Source organism: Heterodontus francisci, chromosome 17 (assembly GCF_036365525.1).
Source record: "Heterodontus francisci isolate sHetFra1 chromosome 17, sHetFra1.hap1, whole genome shotgun sequence".
NCBI lineage: Eukaryota > Metazoa > Chordata > Chondrichthyes > Heterodontiformes > Heterodontidae > Heterodontus > Heterodontus francisci.
In genome coordinates, this window is record NC_090387.1 from 22,477,508 (window position 1) to 22,492,809 (window position 15,302).

Below are 15,302 nucleotides of genomic sequence, written 5' to 3' on the forward strand. Positions count from 1 at the left end.
TTCCTCATGTTGCCTTTGCTTCTTTGCCAGTCACCTTCAATCTGGTTCTCAACCCTTCTGCCAATGGGAAAAGTTTCTTCCTATCTACTCTGCCCAGACCCCTCATGATTTTGAACACCTCTATCAAATCTTCTCTCAACCTTCTCTTCTCTAAAGAGAATAACCCCAGCTTCTCCAACCTACCCACATAGCTGAATTTCCTCATCCTTGGAACCATTCCTTTGAATCTTTTCTGCACCCTCTCTAATGCCTTCACATTCTTCTGAAAATATGGTGCCCAAAATTGGGCACAGTACTCCATTTGAGGTCTAGCCAGTGTTTTATAAAGGTTCGTCATAACTTCCTTGCTTTTGTACTCCATGCCTCTGTTTATAAAGCTCAGGGTTCCATATATCTTATGAACTTCTTTCTCAACCCGCCTTGCCACCTTTAACGATTTGTGCCAATATACCCTCAGGTCTCTCTGCTCCTGCACCCCTTTAAGAATTGTATTCTTTATTTTATATTGCCTCTCCATGTTCTTCCTACCAAAATGTATCACTTCATACTTCTCTACATTAAATTTCATCGGCCACATGTCCGTCCATTTCACCAGCATGTCTATGTCTTCTTGAAGTCTATTACTATCCTTCTCACAGTTCACAATACTTCCAAGTTTTGTGTCATCTACACCCAAGTCAAGGTCATTAATATAGATCAAAAAAAGCAGTGGTCCTAACACCAACCCCTAGGGATCCTCACCATATACCTTACTCCAGTCCAAAAAACAACCATTCACCACTACTCTCTGTTTCCTTTCACTCAACCAATTTTTTATCAACGCTGTCACTGTCCGTTTTATTCCATGGGCTTTAACTTTGCTGATAAGCCTGTTATGTGGCACTTTATCAAATGCCTTTTGGAAGTCCATGTACACCACGTCAACTGCATCACCCTCATCAAACCTCTGTTATCTCATTAGAAAACTCGGTCAAGTTAGTTAAACATGATGTATTTACCTTTAACAAATCCATGCTTGCTTTCCTTAATTAGTCCACATTTGTCCAAGTGAATGCTAATTTTGTGCCTGATTATTATTTCTAAAATATTTCCCACCACCAAGGTTAAACTAACTGATCTGTAGTTACTAGGTTTCTCCTTACACTCTTTTTTGAACAAGGGTGTAACATTTGCAATTCTCCAATCCTCTGGCACCACCCCTGTATCTAAGGAGGATTGGAAAATTATGGTCAGTGCCTCTGCAATTTCACCCTTACTTCCCTAGGTTTCCTCAGATGCATCTCATCAGGTCCTGGTGACTCATCAACTTTAAGTACAACCAGCCTTTCTAATTTCTCCTCTTTATCAATGTTTAGCTCATCCAATGTTTCAACTACCTCATCTTTCACTATGATTTTGGCAGCCTCTTCCTCCTTGGTAATGACAGAAGAAAAGTAGTCATTTAGTACTTCAGCTATACCCCTGCCTCCTTGCGTAAATCACCTTTTTTGTCCCTAATCGGTTCCACTCCTCCTTTTACTACCTTTTTACTATTCATATGCCTCTTTGCTTCTCTTATTTCTTTTTTGACTTCCCCTCTGAACTTTCTACATTTCGTCTGGTTCTCACTTGTATGGTCAACCTGACAACTAACGCGTGCACCCTTTTTGTGTTTCATCTTACTCTCTGTCTCTTTTGTCATCCAGGGAACCGTGGCTTCATGTGTCCTACCTTTCCCCCTCATGGCTGGTTTTGGTTGTATATTTTCCTCTAAATGGGTTTCACTGGCAGCCTTAATCCCAACTCTAGAAACCAGCATCAGTCACTCACAGGATTGATCAGAATATTCATGATCCAATCTGTTCCATTAATTTGGACTGACATCATCGTCATTCTCTAATTAACTATGTTCCTCAGCACAGACGATGGTGGCCTGACTTTTAAAACCCTGCCATCACTGTGTCAGACCTCTGTCCAAAGGCCCATATCAAGCTACGATTAGATATAATCCATCCAAATTCTCATTTGTATGTCCAGGTGAGAATTAAATGGCAGCCGTGTCACTAGCACTGTGCAATGCTCTGAGCACATAAGATGAAACTGACTAAATGATCAGCCTCAATAGAGGAACCGCCTGCCAATAGGTGGTTGGATGTTACTGTGTGTAGTTTGTGGTACTGAGGTGTTTAGATGGTGACCAGTCACAAAAGCTTGCTGGGAAAAGCTGATAGAATCATAGAATTTTACAGCATAGAAGGAAGCCATTCAGCCCATTGTGTCTGATCTTTAATAGATCAGTCCAATTTAGTGTCACATCCCAGCTCTTCCTCTATAGCCCTGCAAATCAACTTTGGAGCATTTACAAGTCATTATGGGCAATACAAATACACTGACATGAAAAATTTCCCAATGTAGACAGGATAAAAATATAGCAAGTGTAAGTTAAATTTCTACAAGGCTGCATGTGCGTTTCTGAAAGTGAGAGAGACTGAGAGAAGATGACTTTGAATTTATCCAATTTTCCTGTACTTAGCAAAATACCAGATGTATATGCTACAGTTCTTCTCAGTGCAGAATTAATTCATTAAACACTTTGAGCAAATCAGTGTTGTGCAGAACAACCAGATTTATAGATGAGTACAGGCGTGTTACCACATTTTTGTAACACCAAGCTTTGACAACAAGACACATGAGCAACGAAGTGGTAGCTAAGCTATAATGGTCAAGTTTGGAGTTCCCAGAAATATTTTACTGTGTCTTTTCAATAAAAGATTAACAGTGACACCTGTAATGTATGTAAGAATTGACCAGATGTGAGATTTACGTGGCAGGGTGCAGACTTAATGGAACCTTCTCATTAAAAACAATATTAGACAAAAATTAATTGTCATGACATTAATCCTTTATGAATGACAGTGGTGGTAATAATCTATCTGTAGTGTATGGTGTCCAATCCTACATACCAGAGCAGAAAAGTATCAACTTTACATAGACCTAACTGGTGAATGCAACAGAACAGAGGAATATCCTTACCTTCCTTTCTCATCCCAGCTCTGAAGCACTTCTTGAGTCTGCAGTACCTGCACTGATTCCTTTTGTCTTTGTCAACCACACACTGCCTGCTGAACCTTTGGACAAGAAAGATATTTTATTTGTCGAAATGACCATTTTCCAAACGTAGCAGACATTTTGAAATATCATCTCAGACTGCTAATGTGCTATACACACTATGAGAAATAAGGATTAAAATCCACAATATAATTTCTTGCAGGAAAGACCTACAGCCATCTCCACTTATGAATGAGTGCATGAGAACATCACTGGGGAATCTCAGGCCCATGATAGGCTGTATTTTAGAATAATTCTGAAAAAATGTATTACGATAAGAACAGCAAGTTGGGACTGTGTGATGCAGCAGTTTGAATGATCCACTGGGAGACTCTGCTTGTAACTGCCTTGAGGGGCTGAATGGCCTACTGTTCCTATGGACTTTTCCTCATATAAGTATCATGAAGGTCACATGGCACAAGTTGTTCATGTTCCTTTTCAAAATGATAGCAACATCATAAACATCACCATCGAGTATCCACACCTAGCCTCTTCTGGGTTCAACTGATTCATTGGATGATGTAAACATCAGCACGGAAGATGAGCATTGCTCTGATTTTTTTGTGATCATGTTGAGATAAGAAAATAAAACAAAAAGACACATAGGCTGGAATTTTACCCTCCCCCCAACCTCCCGCAGGAGCAGGCTGGTGGCGGGGGATTGTAAAATTGAATGGGAGGCGGGGCCGTTCTTCCCACCCCTGCTGCTATTTTACGAGGGGCGGTGGCGGCGAGAAACGGCCCGCCTGCCCCAGGCCAATCAAGGTCCTTAAGTGACTAATTAACTGCCACTTAAGGGCCTCATCTTGCCACCACTGGTTTTTTACCAGCAGTGGGAGAGCAGCTCAGCCCCTTCAGGAGGCCGCCAAATGAAACCTAGCAGCTTCCTTGTGGGCTGTGGGGTGGGGGGGGGGGCCCTCCTGATCAGGCACCCTGTGTTCCATGGAGGGGCCCCCCCATGACCCAACCGCCCCCACTGCACAACACTCCCCCACCCCCCACTTCCCAACCTACCCCCCTTGCCTCGCTGGGGCCCGGCTGATTGTCCCCGGAGAGGCCCCAGAGACTTACCTTTTTCCCAGGCCGACGTCCACGATCCTGCTCTGGGTTGGCTGCAGTCTCAGCAGTGGCCACCTCTCCCGGTGACGCTGCTGGGATTGAAAACTGCCAGCCCGTTGATTGGTTGGCAGTTCCATTAGGCGGGACTTTCTGCCTCAGAGGGGCGGAATTCCAGCACCAAGTCTTTAAGGGCTGGGGAGCATATTATCCTGGCGTGATTCCCCAGGCCCAGTGGAGGTGTGCTCGCCCTTGACTTTTTGGGTGGTGAGTGGGGCCTCCCACCCAATATAAAGTTCCAGCATGCTCACTGAAGAGCAAAAATAAAGAGGGTAAACACAAAAGGATTTTGAACAAACAAACCTATATTTATATCATGCTGTTCATAACCTGAGAACATCCCAAAGTGCTTCATAGTCAATGAAGCACTTTTGAAGTGTAGTTGCTGTTGTAATGTAGGAAAAATGGTAGCCATTTTGTGCACTGCAAGCTCCCACAGATAACAATGAAATAAAGGACCAGATAATCTGTTTTCGGTGGTGTTGCTTGAGAGATAAATGTTGTCCAGGCCACCAGGAGAACTGCTTTGTTTTACTTTGAACAGTGCAATATTACTTGTTCTTTTGATATGTGAACTATTGTAAGACTCACAGTACTACAAGTAACAGCCAAAGAAAACATGTTTCTTTATTGTACCTTAACTGGAACATATATATATATACAAGCAGTTACTGCACGAACCACATCTAAACACATCTCACTCTGTCAAGCTACACCCACAACTCCCTGGTCATCACTTCCTCTGGTGATCTTCACTTAATGCTTCTTAAGGTGGTCTGCTCCTAAGGTCGTCCCCACAACAAATAGTGCCATGGGATCTTTTACACCCAAATGAGGGGCAGATGTAAACGACCAGACAGCTTTCCTCTGTGCGGTATCTTTAATGCATGATTACCCAGTTCAAACTCTGTTGGCAACATTTTAAAAATAACATGGACAATTGATAGATTGATGGAAATGGAAAGAAAAGCAGGAGCGATGTAAACTGGGTCACTACGCACTATCATCCATTTTTCCCACAGTCAAAATCGACCCTAGGAGTGTAATAAGAAATTCAGGTGCATACCTCCCACACGTTTTCATCAACTTAAATTTAAATATACCCCATTAAACATTCCAAATTATTAAAATTGGTCCCACACCAGATGCAATGCTTATTCATCATTTCCTCAACTGTAAGGCTATTCATCCATTTGAAACAAGCATAGCAGTGAGTTGATGGCCTGGCCTGCACAAGTTGGTTTCTTAAAGGTGAGTATCATTTTCTATTATTGGTTGCAAATTTATACACACTTTTCTTGCCTTACTAAATTGCTATAGCTGCATTTTTGTTGATGCACTACATTTTGTTGCTATTTTCATTTTGTATCGCAAGGATTTGATTCCCAATTCTATCTCTTTCAACAGTCTTCCTTCCAGCTGCTAATTCACTTGCTGCAACCAGATTGGACAGGATAGGAATTCCTTTTTTGAGTTCTTATTGCACTCCTAAATTTGGAGGAGCAAAGTCATTTTTGAGGGGGCACTGGGTGCCTTCCCTTCCCCAGAACTAATACTCCTAACCTGGATGAGCACAAAATTATTTAAAAGAAAACTTATGTAGCAGGTGCAACAGGAATAATTTTGGTAAGTTCTGTGCCTGGCATGGAGCCTCTAGATGAGAATGCAGGTCGCAGAATCATTCCTATCGTAATAGTGATACAGCCCCATCTCCACCTTACACTTCAGGGTGCATACTTGGGGCCTCCTCACAAAATTACAACACTTTCACCTGTTACATTCGAACATACAAACAGGGAAAAACCCTCTAGTCCATCCAGCCTTTCCCACACAATTACGATACATTGTATTCAATCATAATCTGTAAACTCATAACCCAGCATATCCCCCACTCTACCATTACCATCAAGGCAAAGAATCAACCCTGGCTCAATGAAAAGTGCAGGAGGGCATGCCAGGAGAAGCACCAGGCATACCTCAAAATGAGGTGTCAGCCTGGTGAAGCTACAGTCCAGGAATACTTGCATGCTAAACTGCGTAAGCAGCAGGCAATAGACAGAGCTAAGTGATCCCACGACCAGCGGATCAGATGAAAGCTCTGCAGCCCTGCCACATCCAGTTGTGAATGCTGGTGGACAATTAAACAACTAACTGGAGGCGGAGAAATAGCCCCATCCTCAATGATGGAGGAGCCCAGCACATCAGCGCAAAAGAAAAGGCTGAAGCATTTGCAACCATCTTCAGCCAGAAGTGTCGAGTGGATGATCCAACTCGGTCTCCTCCTGAGGTCCCCAGCATCACAAATACCAGTTTTCAGCCAATCCGATTCACTCCGCGTGATATCAAGAAACAGCTGAAGGCACTGGATACTGCAAAGGAGAAGGGCTCTGACAACATTCCAACAATAGTACTGAAGACTTGTGCTCCAGAACTAGCCGCATCTCTAGCCAAGCTGTTCCAGTGCAGCTACAACAACACTGGCATCTATCCGGCAATGTAGAAAATTGCCCAGGTATGTCCTGTTCACAAAATCAGGACAAATTCAATCTGGCCAATTACTGTCCCATCAGTCTACTCTTGGTCATCAGCAAAGTGATGGAAGGGATCGTCGACAGTGCTATCAAGCGCCACTTAAACAGCAACAACCTGCTCACTGATGCTCAGTTTGGGTTCCATTGGGGCCACTCAGCTCCTGACCTCATTACAACCTTGGCCCAAACATGGTCAAAAGAGCTGAACACAAGAGGGGAGGTGAGAGTGATTACCCTTGACATCAAGGCAGCATTTGACCGAGTGTTGGATCAAGGAGCCCTAGTAAAATTGAAGTCAATGGAAATCTGGGGAAAACTTTCCACACGATGGAGTCATACCTAACACAAAGGATGATAGTTGTGGTTGTTGGAGGTCAATCTTCTCAGCCCCAGGACATCAATGCAGGAGTTCTCAGGGTAGTGTCCTAGACACAACCATTTTCAGTTGCTTCATCAATGACCTTCCCTCCATTAAAAAGTCATAAGTGGGGCTGCTCGCTGATGATTGTACAATGTTCAGTACCATTCACAACTCCTTAGATACTGTAGCAGTCCATGTAGTAATGCAGCATGAGCTGGACAACATTCAGGCTTGGGCTGATAAGTGGCAAAAAACATTCGCACCACACAAGTACCAGACAATGACGATCTCCAACAAGAGAGAATCTACTATCTCCCCTTGAAATTCAATGGCATTACCATCACTTAATTGCCCACTATCAACATCCTGGGGTTTACCATTGACCAGAAACTGAACTGGAGCAGCCACATAAATACTGTGGCTGCAAGAGCAGGTCAGAGGCTGGGTGCTCTGTGGCAAGTAACTCACCTCCTGACTTCCCAAAGCCTGTCCACCATTTACAAGGCACAAGTCAAGAGTGTGATGGAGTACTCTCCACTTGCCTGGATGAGTGCACCTCCAACAACACTCAAGAAGCTTAACACCATCCAGGACAAAGCAGCCCACATGATCGGCACCCTATCCATCACTTTAAACATTCACTCCCTCCATCACTGATGCACAATGACAGCAGTATGTACCATATACAGGATGCACTGCAATAACTCACCACGCCTCCTTCGATAGCACCTTCCAAACCCACGACCTCATCCACCTAGAAAGCAAGGGCAGCAGATGCATGGGAATACCACCACCTGCAAGTTCCCATCCAAGCCACACACCATCCTGACTTGGAAATATATCATCATTCCTTCACTGTTGCTGGGACAAATCCTGGAACTCCCTCCTTAACAGCACTATGGGTGTACCTGCACCAGCTGCGGTTCAAGAAGGCAGCTCACCACCACCTTCTCAAGGAAAATTAGGGATGGGCAACAAATGCTGGCCTTGCCAGCAATGCCCACAACCCATGAAACGAATAAAAAAAAAATTTGTATCACAATATATAAGTCCCCACCCCACCTGAAACGATGTGATCTTCCGGGAGAAGTGAAAAAGCAGGTAAAAACGCAGGCCAATTTAGGGGGAAAAAATATGGAAATTTCCTCTTCGGCCCATCTAAGTGGTCTGTTGTGGCATGATTTTTTATATTGAGTTTTTGGAAATTGTCTTGAAGTTTAAAACAGGTTGTCGCCACACATGCATTTTATGGCATGATGATGTCACCATGCTAATTATATCATTGCATAGGCTTTTGTTTGTGAGTCTAGTTGAGTCTTTGCAGGATGCAGATTTTACCAGGCAACAAAAACCTGTTTCTATATAGAAAGGATATTCCTTAAACATTTATCAAACACTTTTATAATTTTATAACCTGAATATATCTCTGTACAGGAATAATTATTAATGATGCTGTTACGACCAGTTGAGAAATGTGTCTAGGGATCTTTTGTTGTCTTTACCTGGTCTTATTCTAAAGGGTTTTATTTTTAAACACACTGTGTTTTGAACTCCCCCCTTTTGTGAATCCCTGTTCACAACTTTCCAATTATAAGGCAAAGAAACCAACACACCAGGTTTTCTCAGGTTTAAAGGAGAAAGATGAAATTTATTAAACATTAAGCTTAAACTCTAATATGGTTCATGCCTACAGATATACGATGTACCCACACTACCATGAACACACAATATACACATGCAGATAGGGGACAGAAAAGAGAAGAGGAAAATATACTAGAGAGGGGTTTGAGGCAATATCAGAAGAGTCTCTTGTTTACTGTGTTTCGAGCTCACTTGATGGTAGGTAGTCTTGCTGTTTGTTGGGGTCCAATGTTCTTCTTAAACCTTGTTCATGTAGGAGACTTTTCTCTCTTTGAGGTCCAGGTGTTTTCACAAGATTCAGTTCCGCGGGAAAGAGATGGAGACAGGAGAGGAGGTAATTCTTGCTTCAGTTCCAGGAGCACACAGCTTTCTGAGTTCAAATTCTGTTTTACCAATTTAAAACTCTCTTAGTTGGCCAACAGGAGGTCATGTGACCAACTGGTTTGACCAGGTCTCTTCTGTGTATTGGGGCAGGAATTGGTTCCTTTGTTTCAAAACTGTCTGGTACTATGCAAATGTCTTTCCAGTCAAGAGCTTGCAATATTAAGTTTTAATGTGTTCATGTGGCAAAATAATGTGTGCCTCAGTCTTGGCAGGTGGGGGATTTGCCTGATAGATGCCTTTAACTGATAATCCTGGTATGTAGCAATGGTAACTTCATTTGTATGAATCACAGCACTTTTATCATTACATGATCAGATTATGAAGTTATTGAAGTGCTAAGGGCTGAAATAGGTTAGAATGGAGCTCAGTCAGCTTGATTAAACAATGGTGGTTCCTAACATCCCTGTTCACATTAGCAGTCATGACAGGGGGCCATTGGGAACATCCAATTCTTTTGAAGTGATCAGAACATACACTTGTAATGAATCAACATAAAGAGTAGAGCATAGCTCCCCAATGGCTTATTGTGTTAATCTATGGCCCAGTGTGGTGCTAAGCCAAAGATACCAGTAAGCTCCAGCTTCAATTCCTAGTTTGTGCTGAGTTAGCTGATCTCAACTGGAGTAGTGCCAGCGATGCCAGAATTGGTCGCAACACTACTGGGCCAAGGAGAGAAAGGTTACCCCAGATTCCTGTCCCTGAACATTACCCAATGACTCCTATAGGAAAGTGCATGTATGGATATTTGGGGAGGACATAATCAGGCTTGTGATGCCTCCAGTGATCGAAAAGCCTCCCGACACTGAATGTACAGGTTCAGACATGAAGAATGTTCACATGGAAATGATATCAGAGAGGCAGCACAACCCAGCATGTTAAAACCATCAAGAAAGAAAAGAAAGCTAGGAAAATAAAAAAGCAGGACAAATATTAAGACTTATAGGTTAATGTGTCAGCTTGCCTCATTCGTAGACCTCTCTCCTCTACATCAGAAGATTGTGGGTTAGAGTCCCATTCAAGGACTGCAGCACATAAATTAGGCAGTACTAAGAAAGTACTGTATTGTTGAAGTTGCCATTTTTCAGATAAGATATTAAACCAAGTCCCCTGTTCAGGTAAAGATCCCATGGCAAAGATCAGGATGTTCTCCAAATGTTCTCACCAAAATTTGAACCACAATCAACACAGCCTGAAATAAATTAGCATGTCAGCTTTCTCACTCTTGTTTTGGGATCATATTGCTTGTAACTGGCTGTCAAATTTGTCTACAAAACAGCAGTGACTACACTTCAAAAATAAATGCTGTGAAGGGCTTTGGGATGCCCAGAGGTTGTGAAAGGCACTATTGAAATCAATGTTAAAATGGCTCCAATTCTGAATGATGTATGAATGATGCATGAATGACCTTCTGGTACAATCGATTCTTGAACCCATTCAAATGTTTGTCTTTTGGTCGTATACTTCAATATTTGTAATTTCCCCAGCTTCAAAACCATAGATCGTTCTCTGGCAAGTTATTGGATAGAGACATAAGTATATGGTTGATTAGGAACTGATAAACTGAAATGAGAGAAGCAAGCCTGAGCTGAAAGGCTCCTTTCAACTGTTTGCAATCTCATTTATATATATTATTTGGCTAACATTCTGAGAGTTATAATCCATAAAACCGTGCCTTGTTAAAACATCTACAATGAGTCCATTTGAACTCAACATCCTGGGAACTGATAACAGAGATGGAATAGACCAGCATGAAGTTCAAAGCTGATGCTTTCCTTTTCCTATTGTTCTATTTTCACTAACTCACTCATTCCCCCATTCATAGGCAATCCAGTACAATACCATAATGCACATTATTACCTCTGCATAAAGGCTTTTGAATTCTGGATTATTAATCTAGGCCTCTCGATTATTCGTCCAATAATATCCATAATATAACCACTGCACTACTGTATCTGTGAAAAAGCAGTCAAACATACCTCTCAGATGGTAAGAACTGGCCTCCATAGTTGGTGTAAAGGATAAGGTTGCTGAAGGTGCATTGAGTCGCTGATTTGTGCTCAAATGGAGAAGATTGCTAATGAAATGAGTGGATTTGGCACTTAGCTAAATGTCTCATCTACGAGATCCTGCCGTATGGTTCTTGTTGCCTGCAGTGGTAATCCAGGAAATGTGAGTTCAAATCCCACCATGGCAATTTCTGAATTTGAGTTTAAAAATATGTGGAAATTAAAAACTAGCATTAGTAAAAGTGACCATGAAGCAGTCAGATAGTTCTTAAAACCCAGCTGCTTCACTCATGCCTTTTAGGGAAGATAACCTGCTGTTCTTACCCAATCTGACCTATATATGAATCCAGTCCCCCAACAATGTGCTTGATCCTTAACTGTCCTCTGAAGTGGCTTAGCAAGCCTCTCAGTTATATCAAGCCACTATAAAGAATTCAGGGCAACAAGGGATGTGCAATAAATGCCAGCCTTGCTAATGATGCCCAGATCCTGAGAATGTTTTTTTTTAAAGTTGATGTATACAGGTACAGTTATGTAGGAGCAAAAAGGGTGGATTCACGGTTGAGGAGTTGTTCAAAATGGTCTTTCGAGCGTTTACGGATGGCATTGCCATCTTTAAGGAGACACCATCCTGTGAACGAAGGGGATTTTGTCCATTTGACTGTGGTGTATAGATGACCCTGGAAGCTTCAGAAAGGGTTTGCACATCATGGTGATCAGCATACTGTTGGATCTCTCAGGTTTTCTCTTCCCACCATATGTCCTTTATCTTCTGGATTTGTCTTTGGGTGTCAGCCTTGAGCTTTTGGTATGCTGCCTTCTTGAGTTGCGACCTTGGATTGTTCTGTCAGGCAATAAAGGCTGCTCGTTTTTGTTCCAGGAGATCACTCATTTGAGCATCATTTCCGTCAAACTAGTGTTTGTGACGGTGAAGTCCAAACCTAATGGCCTGGGCATAACTGTTTAGTGTAGCTGACTTTATTTGATCCGACTGATCAGAAATTGAGTTGGATGTGTAAACATTTTCCAGATTGGTCTTGAGCTGCACCTGGAATTCCTCTCATTGATCAGGCGTTTTTAGGACTGAGACATTGAGACACATTGATCATCTTCCTCCTGGACCTTTGGGCCTTGCGATGTCTTGGTGCTAAGTGGATGTTCATCACCAATCGAATAAGTCAGTGATGTGTCCAGCAGGCCTCGGTCCCCAGCAGTGATCCAGACATCTCTCATATCTTTGACCCAGCCAATGATACATTCCAGGAAGTTCCAATGCTTTGATCTAGGATGCCTCCATGTGGTTTTATATTTGTCCTGGTGGAAGAGGGTGTTTGTTATAATGAGGCCATGCTGAGCACACTTTGCCATTTGCACTGGCTTTTCCCATCCCATTTTTTCCAATGGTTCCGCTCCAGACTTTGGAGTCATAGCCAACCCTGGCACTAAAGTTCCCCAGAAGGATGATTTTTTTTTCTTTTGGGTTTGATGTGAGGACTTCATTAAGGTTGAAGTCGAACTTTTCCTTAACATTGTCATCAGAGTCAAAGGTTGAGGCATAAGTGCCGATGACGGTGACATATTGGTTATGGCTGAGCTGTAAGTGAAGTGTCATGAATCTTTCCTTTATGCAGCTGGGGAGGTCTGGCAGTGCATTCAAGATCCTATTCCAGATGGCAAAGCCAGCTTCGTGGACGCAAGGGTCACTGTCATCCTTTCATTTCCACTAGAATGTGCATCCTCTGGCTTGTTCCTTCAGCTGCCCCTCCCCAGGTAGGGCAGTGATGTCAATTTGGAGTCTTGATTGCTCATGTGATATGATTGCAGTTCTTCTTTCCAGCAGTCGCTCTTGAGTGTTCTAACATTCCAAGTTGCAAAATGTAGAGTTTTCTTTCTTTGACTTAAAAATTGGTGATCCCGCTGGGTGTGGTTCTCCAGCCAGGAGAAGGTGGGAGAGCCTATTTTTAGGGCACTTTTTCCAGCCTCCTCCCCATTGTGTGAACAAAGGGTATCTCGGAGAGGACTGTTCAGTGACAGATGCTGCTGCCCATGGACACCTCTGTCCCAACACATGTACCCAAAGACCTTCATGCATCTGCCGCCTGTGTGCAGATTCTTGCCTAGGGGCTCCCAGGCTCACAGCCCCGTCCCTGTACCAACCCTCCATCACCACAGGATTTGGCAGGATTTTAACCCTTCCCTTCCCCCCACCCCTGCACTAAAAGGACAAGAAAGGGCCAGGCGAGGAGTTAAAATTTGAAATTCAGAATCTCACCTCCAAACAACCCTGTGCCCGGCCACCATAACATTAATTGTGGCGATTCAGACCCTGGATGAGGCTCCCGCCTTAAGCAGGTGGGGGGCCTACTTAACATGCAGAGGCCACAGCCGGATTACATTTTCAAAGTGATTCCTGACAACGCAGTGACCCACTGATGTCATCAGACTGTGCTAAGTTGCACACGTGCAAATGGGCTCCTTATCTCTGCGCATGCACGGCGTTCCACCTTGCCAGGACTGGTTGGCGCATGCGCGGGGAATGTCATCGCGTAACGCGTACATCATCATGTAACGTGCCTGGTCGGCCTCTGCGCATGCGCTTTACTCGTACTGCAACGCCATTGGGTATTCATGCATGCGTCAACCTTCAGCGCGAGTTTCTGAAAGTGGAAGGAGGAGAGGTTTTGTTGCAGTCATAGTCATTGTATTTTCTGGCATTTTATTGGAAAGAGGAGCGTTTTCTTGTGATTTCATTGGAAAGAGGAGCGTTTTCTTGTGATTTCATTGGAAAGAGGAGCGTTTTCTTGCAGCCATAGTCGTTTTGGAGATTTCAGTTATCTTCATTTTTATTGGAAAGAGGAGATTGCTTGAAGTTAAGTTGATCTGCTGTTCTTTGCTCTGAGTTGCATCCCATTTCCAGGCCAGTGCACTGCATTAAAATCCCTTTCCATTGTCTGGGGCTGTGTGCAGGCAGTACATGTACTCCAGTCCAGCACATTGCACTAAAATCCCTTTCTTTATTTCTTTTTCATGTAAAACATGCCCTCAAGTGGTTAGCACCGCAGCCTCACAGCTCCAGCGACCCGGGTTCAATTCTGGGTACTGCCTGTGTGGAGTTTGCAACTTCTCCCTGTGTCTGCGTGGGTTTTCTCCGGATGCTCCGGTTTCCTCCCACAGCCAAAAGACTTGCAGGTTGATAGGTAAATTGGCCATTATAAATTGCCCCTAGTATAGGTAGGTGGTAGGGAAATATAGGGACAGGTGGGGATGTGGTAGGAATATGGGATTAGTGTAGGATTAGTATAAATGGGTGGTTGATGGTCGGCACAGACTCGGTGGGCCAAAGGGCCTGTTTCAGTGCTGTATCTCTAACTAACTAACTAACTTAAGGACGGCATTCAGGCAACAGAGGCAGTGCAGGACAAGACACAAGGATGTGCTGAGCAACCGGTTCATGCTGCAGAACTTGTTACGATGTGGAAAGGAACCTTGCATTTAAGGATGATGTGGACATTGGGATGCATCATCTGCAGCCCAGATTCTGGTGACTTTGCCTTCCTCACATGGACAATGCAGTAGTGGAATAGAGAGCCTAACGTTCATTCTCCGCAAGGGTCTCCAGGAACAATCTCTTCAGTTCTGCATAGCAGAGTCTCGGCCTGTCTGTTTCACAGGAATGCTGGTGACACAAAACTCATGTATCCATGCACAGCAGTGCCTGGAATGCCTCATGTACTTAATAAGATTGTTTAATAGTTAAACACGGAATTGTTGAGGTTACTTTGTTGATATTGTACCCTACTTTGCAACTGTACTTTAGATATTTCAACTTAAAATCAGAACTGCCTGAAGCGGTGTATGCAAAAGGCAGGGACCAGACACCTGGAATACCTGACGTACAGTTGCGAAGTAGGGGAGCGAGCGGCTGGATGGGGTGCTCAGAACCTGGAGGGAGCGACTGGATGGGGAGCTCTGAACCTGGAGGGAGCGGCCGGATGGGGAGCTCTGGACCTGGAGGGAGCGGCTGGATGGGGGGGCTCTGGACTTGGAGGGAGCGGCTGGATGGGGGGGCTCTGGACCTGGAGGGAGCGGCTGGATGGGGAGCTCTGGACCTGGAGGGAGCGGCTGGATGGGGGGGCTCTGAACCTGGAGGGAGCAGCTGGATGGGGGGCTCTGGAC

General features: G+C 43.8%; 1 protein-coding gene across 2 annotated transcripts in view; it reads right to left on the bottom strand.

Annotated features, from left to right (window-relative positions):
- LOC137378757 (hepatocyte nuclear factor 4-beta-like) overlaps positions 1-15,302 on the bottom strand; it is a 75,833-nt gene that overhangs the window by 22,755 nt on the left and 37,776 nt on the right. For both annotated transcript variants that reach the window (XM_068049139.1, XM_068049138.1), the window contains exon 3: positions 3,013-3,107. In XM_068049139.1, the coding sequence (XP_067905240.1) occupies positions 3,013-3,107 (95 nt within the window). The remainder of the gene's footprint in view (positions 1-3,012; positions 3,108-15,302) is intronic.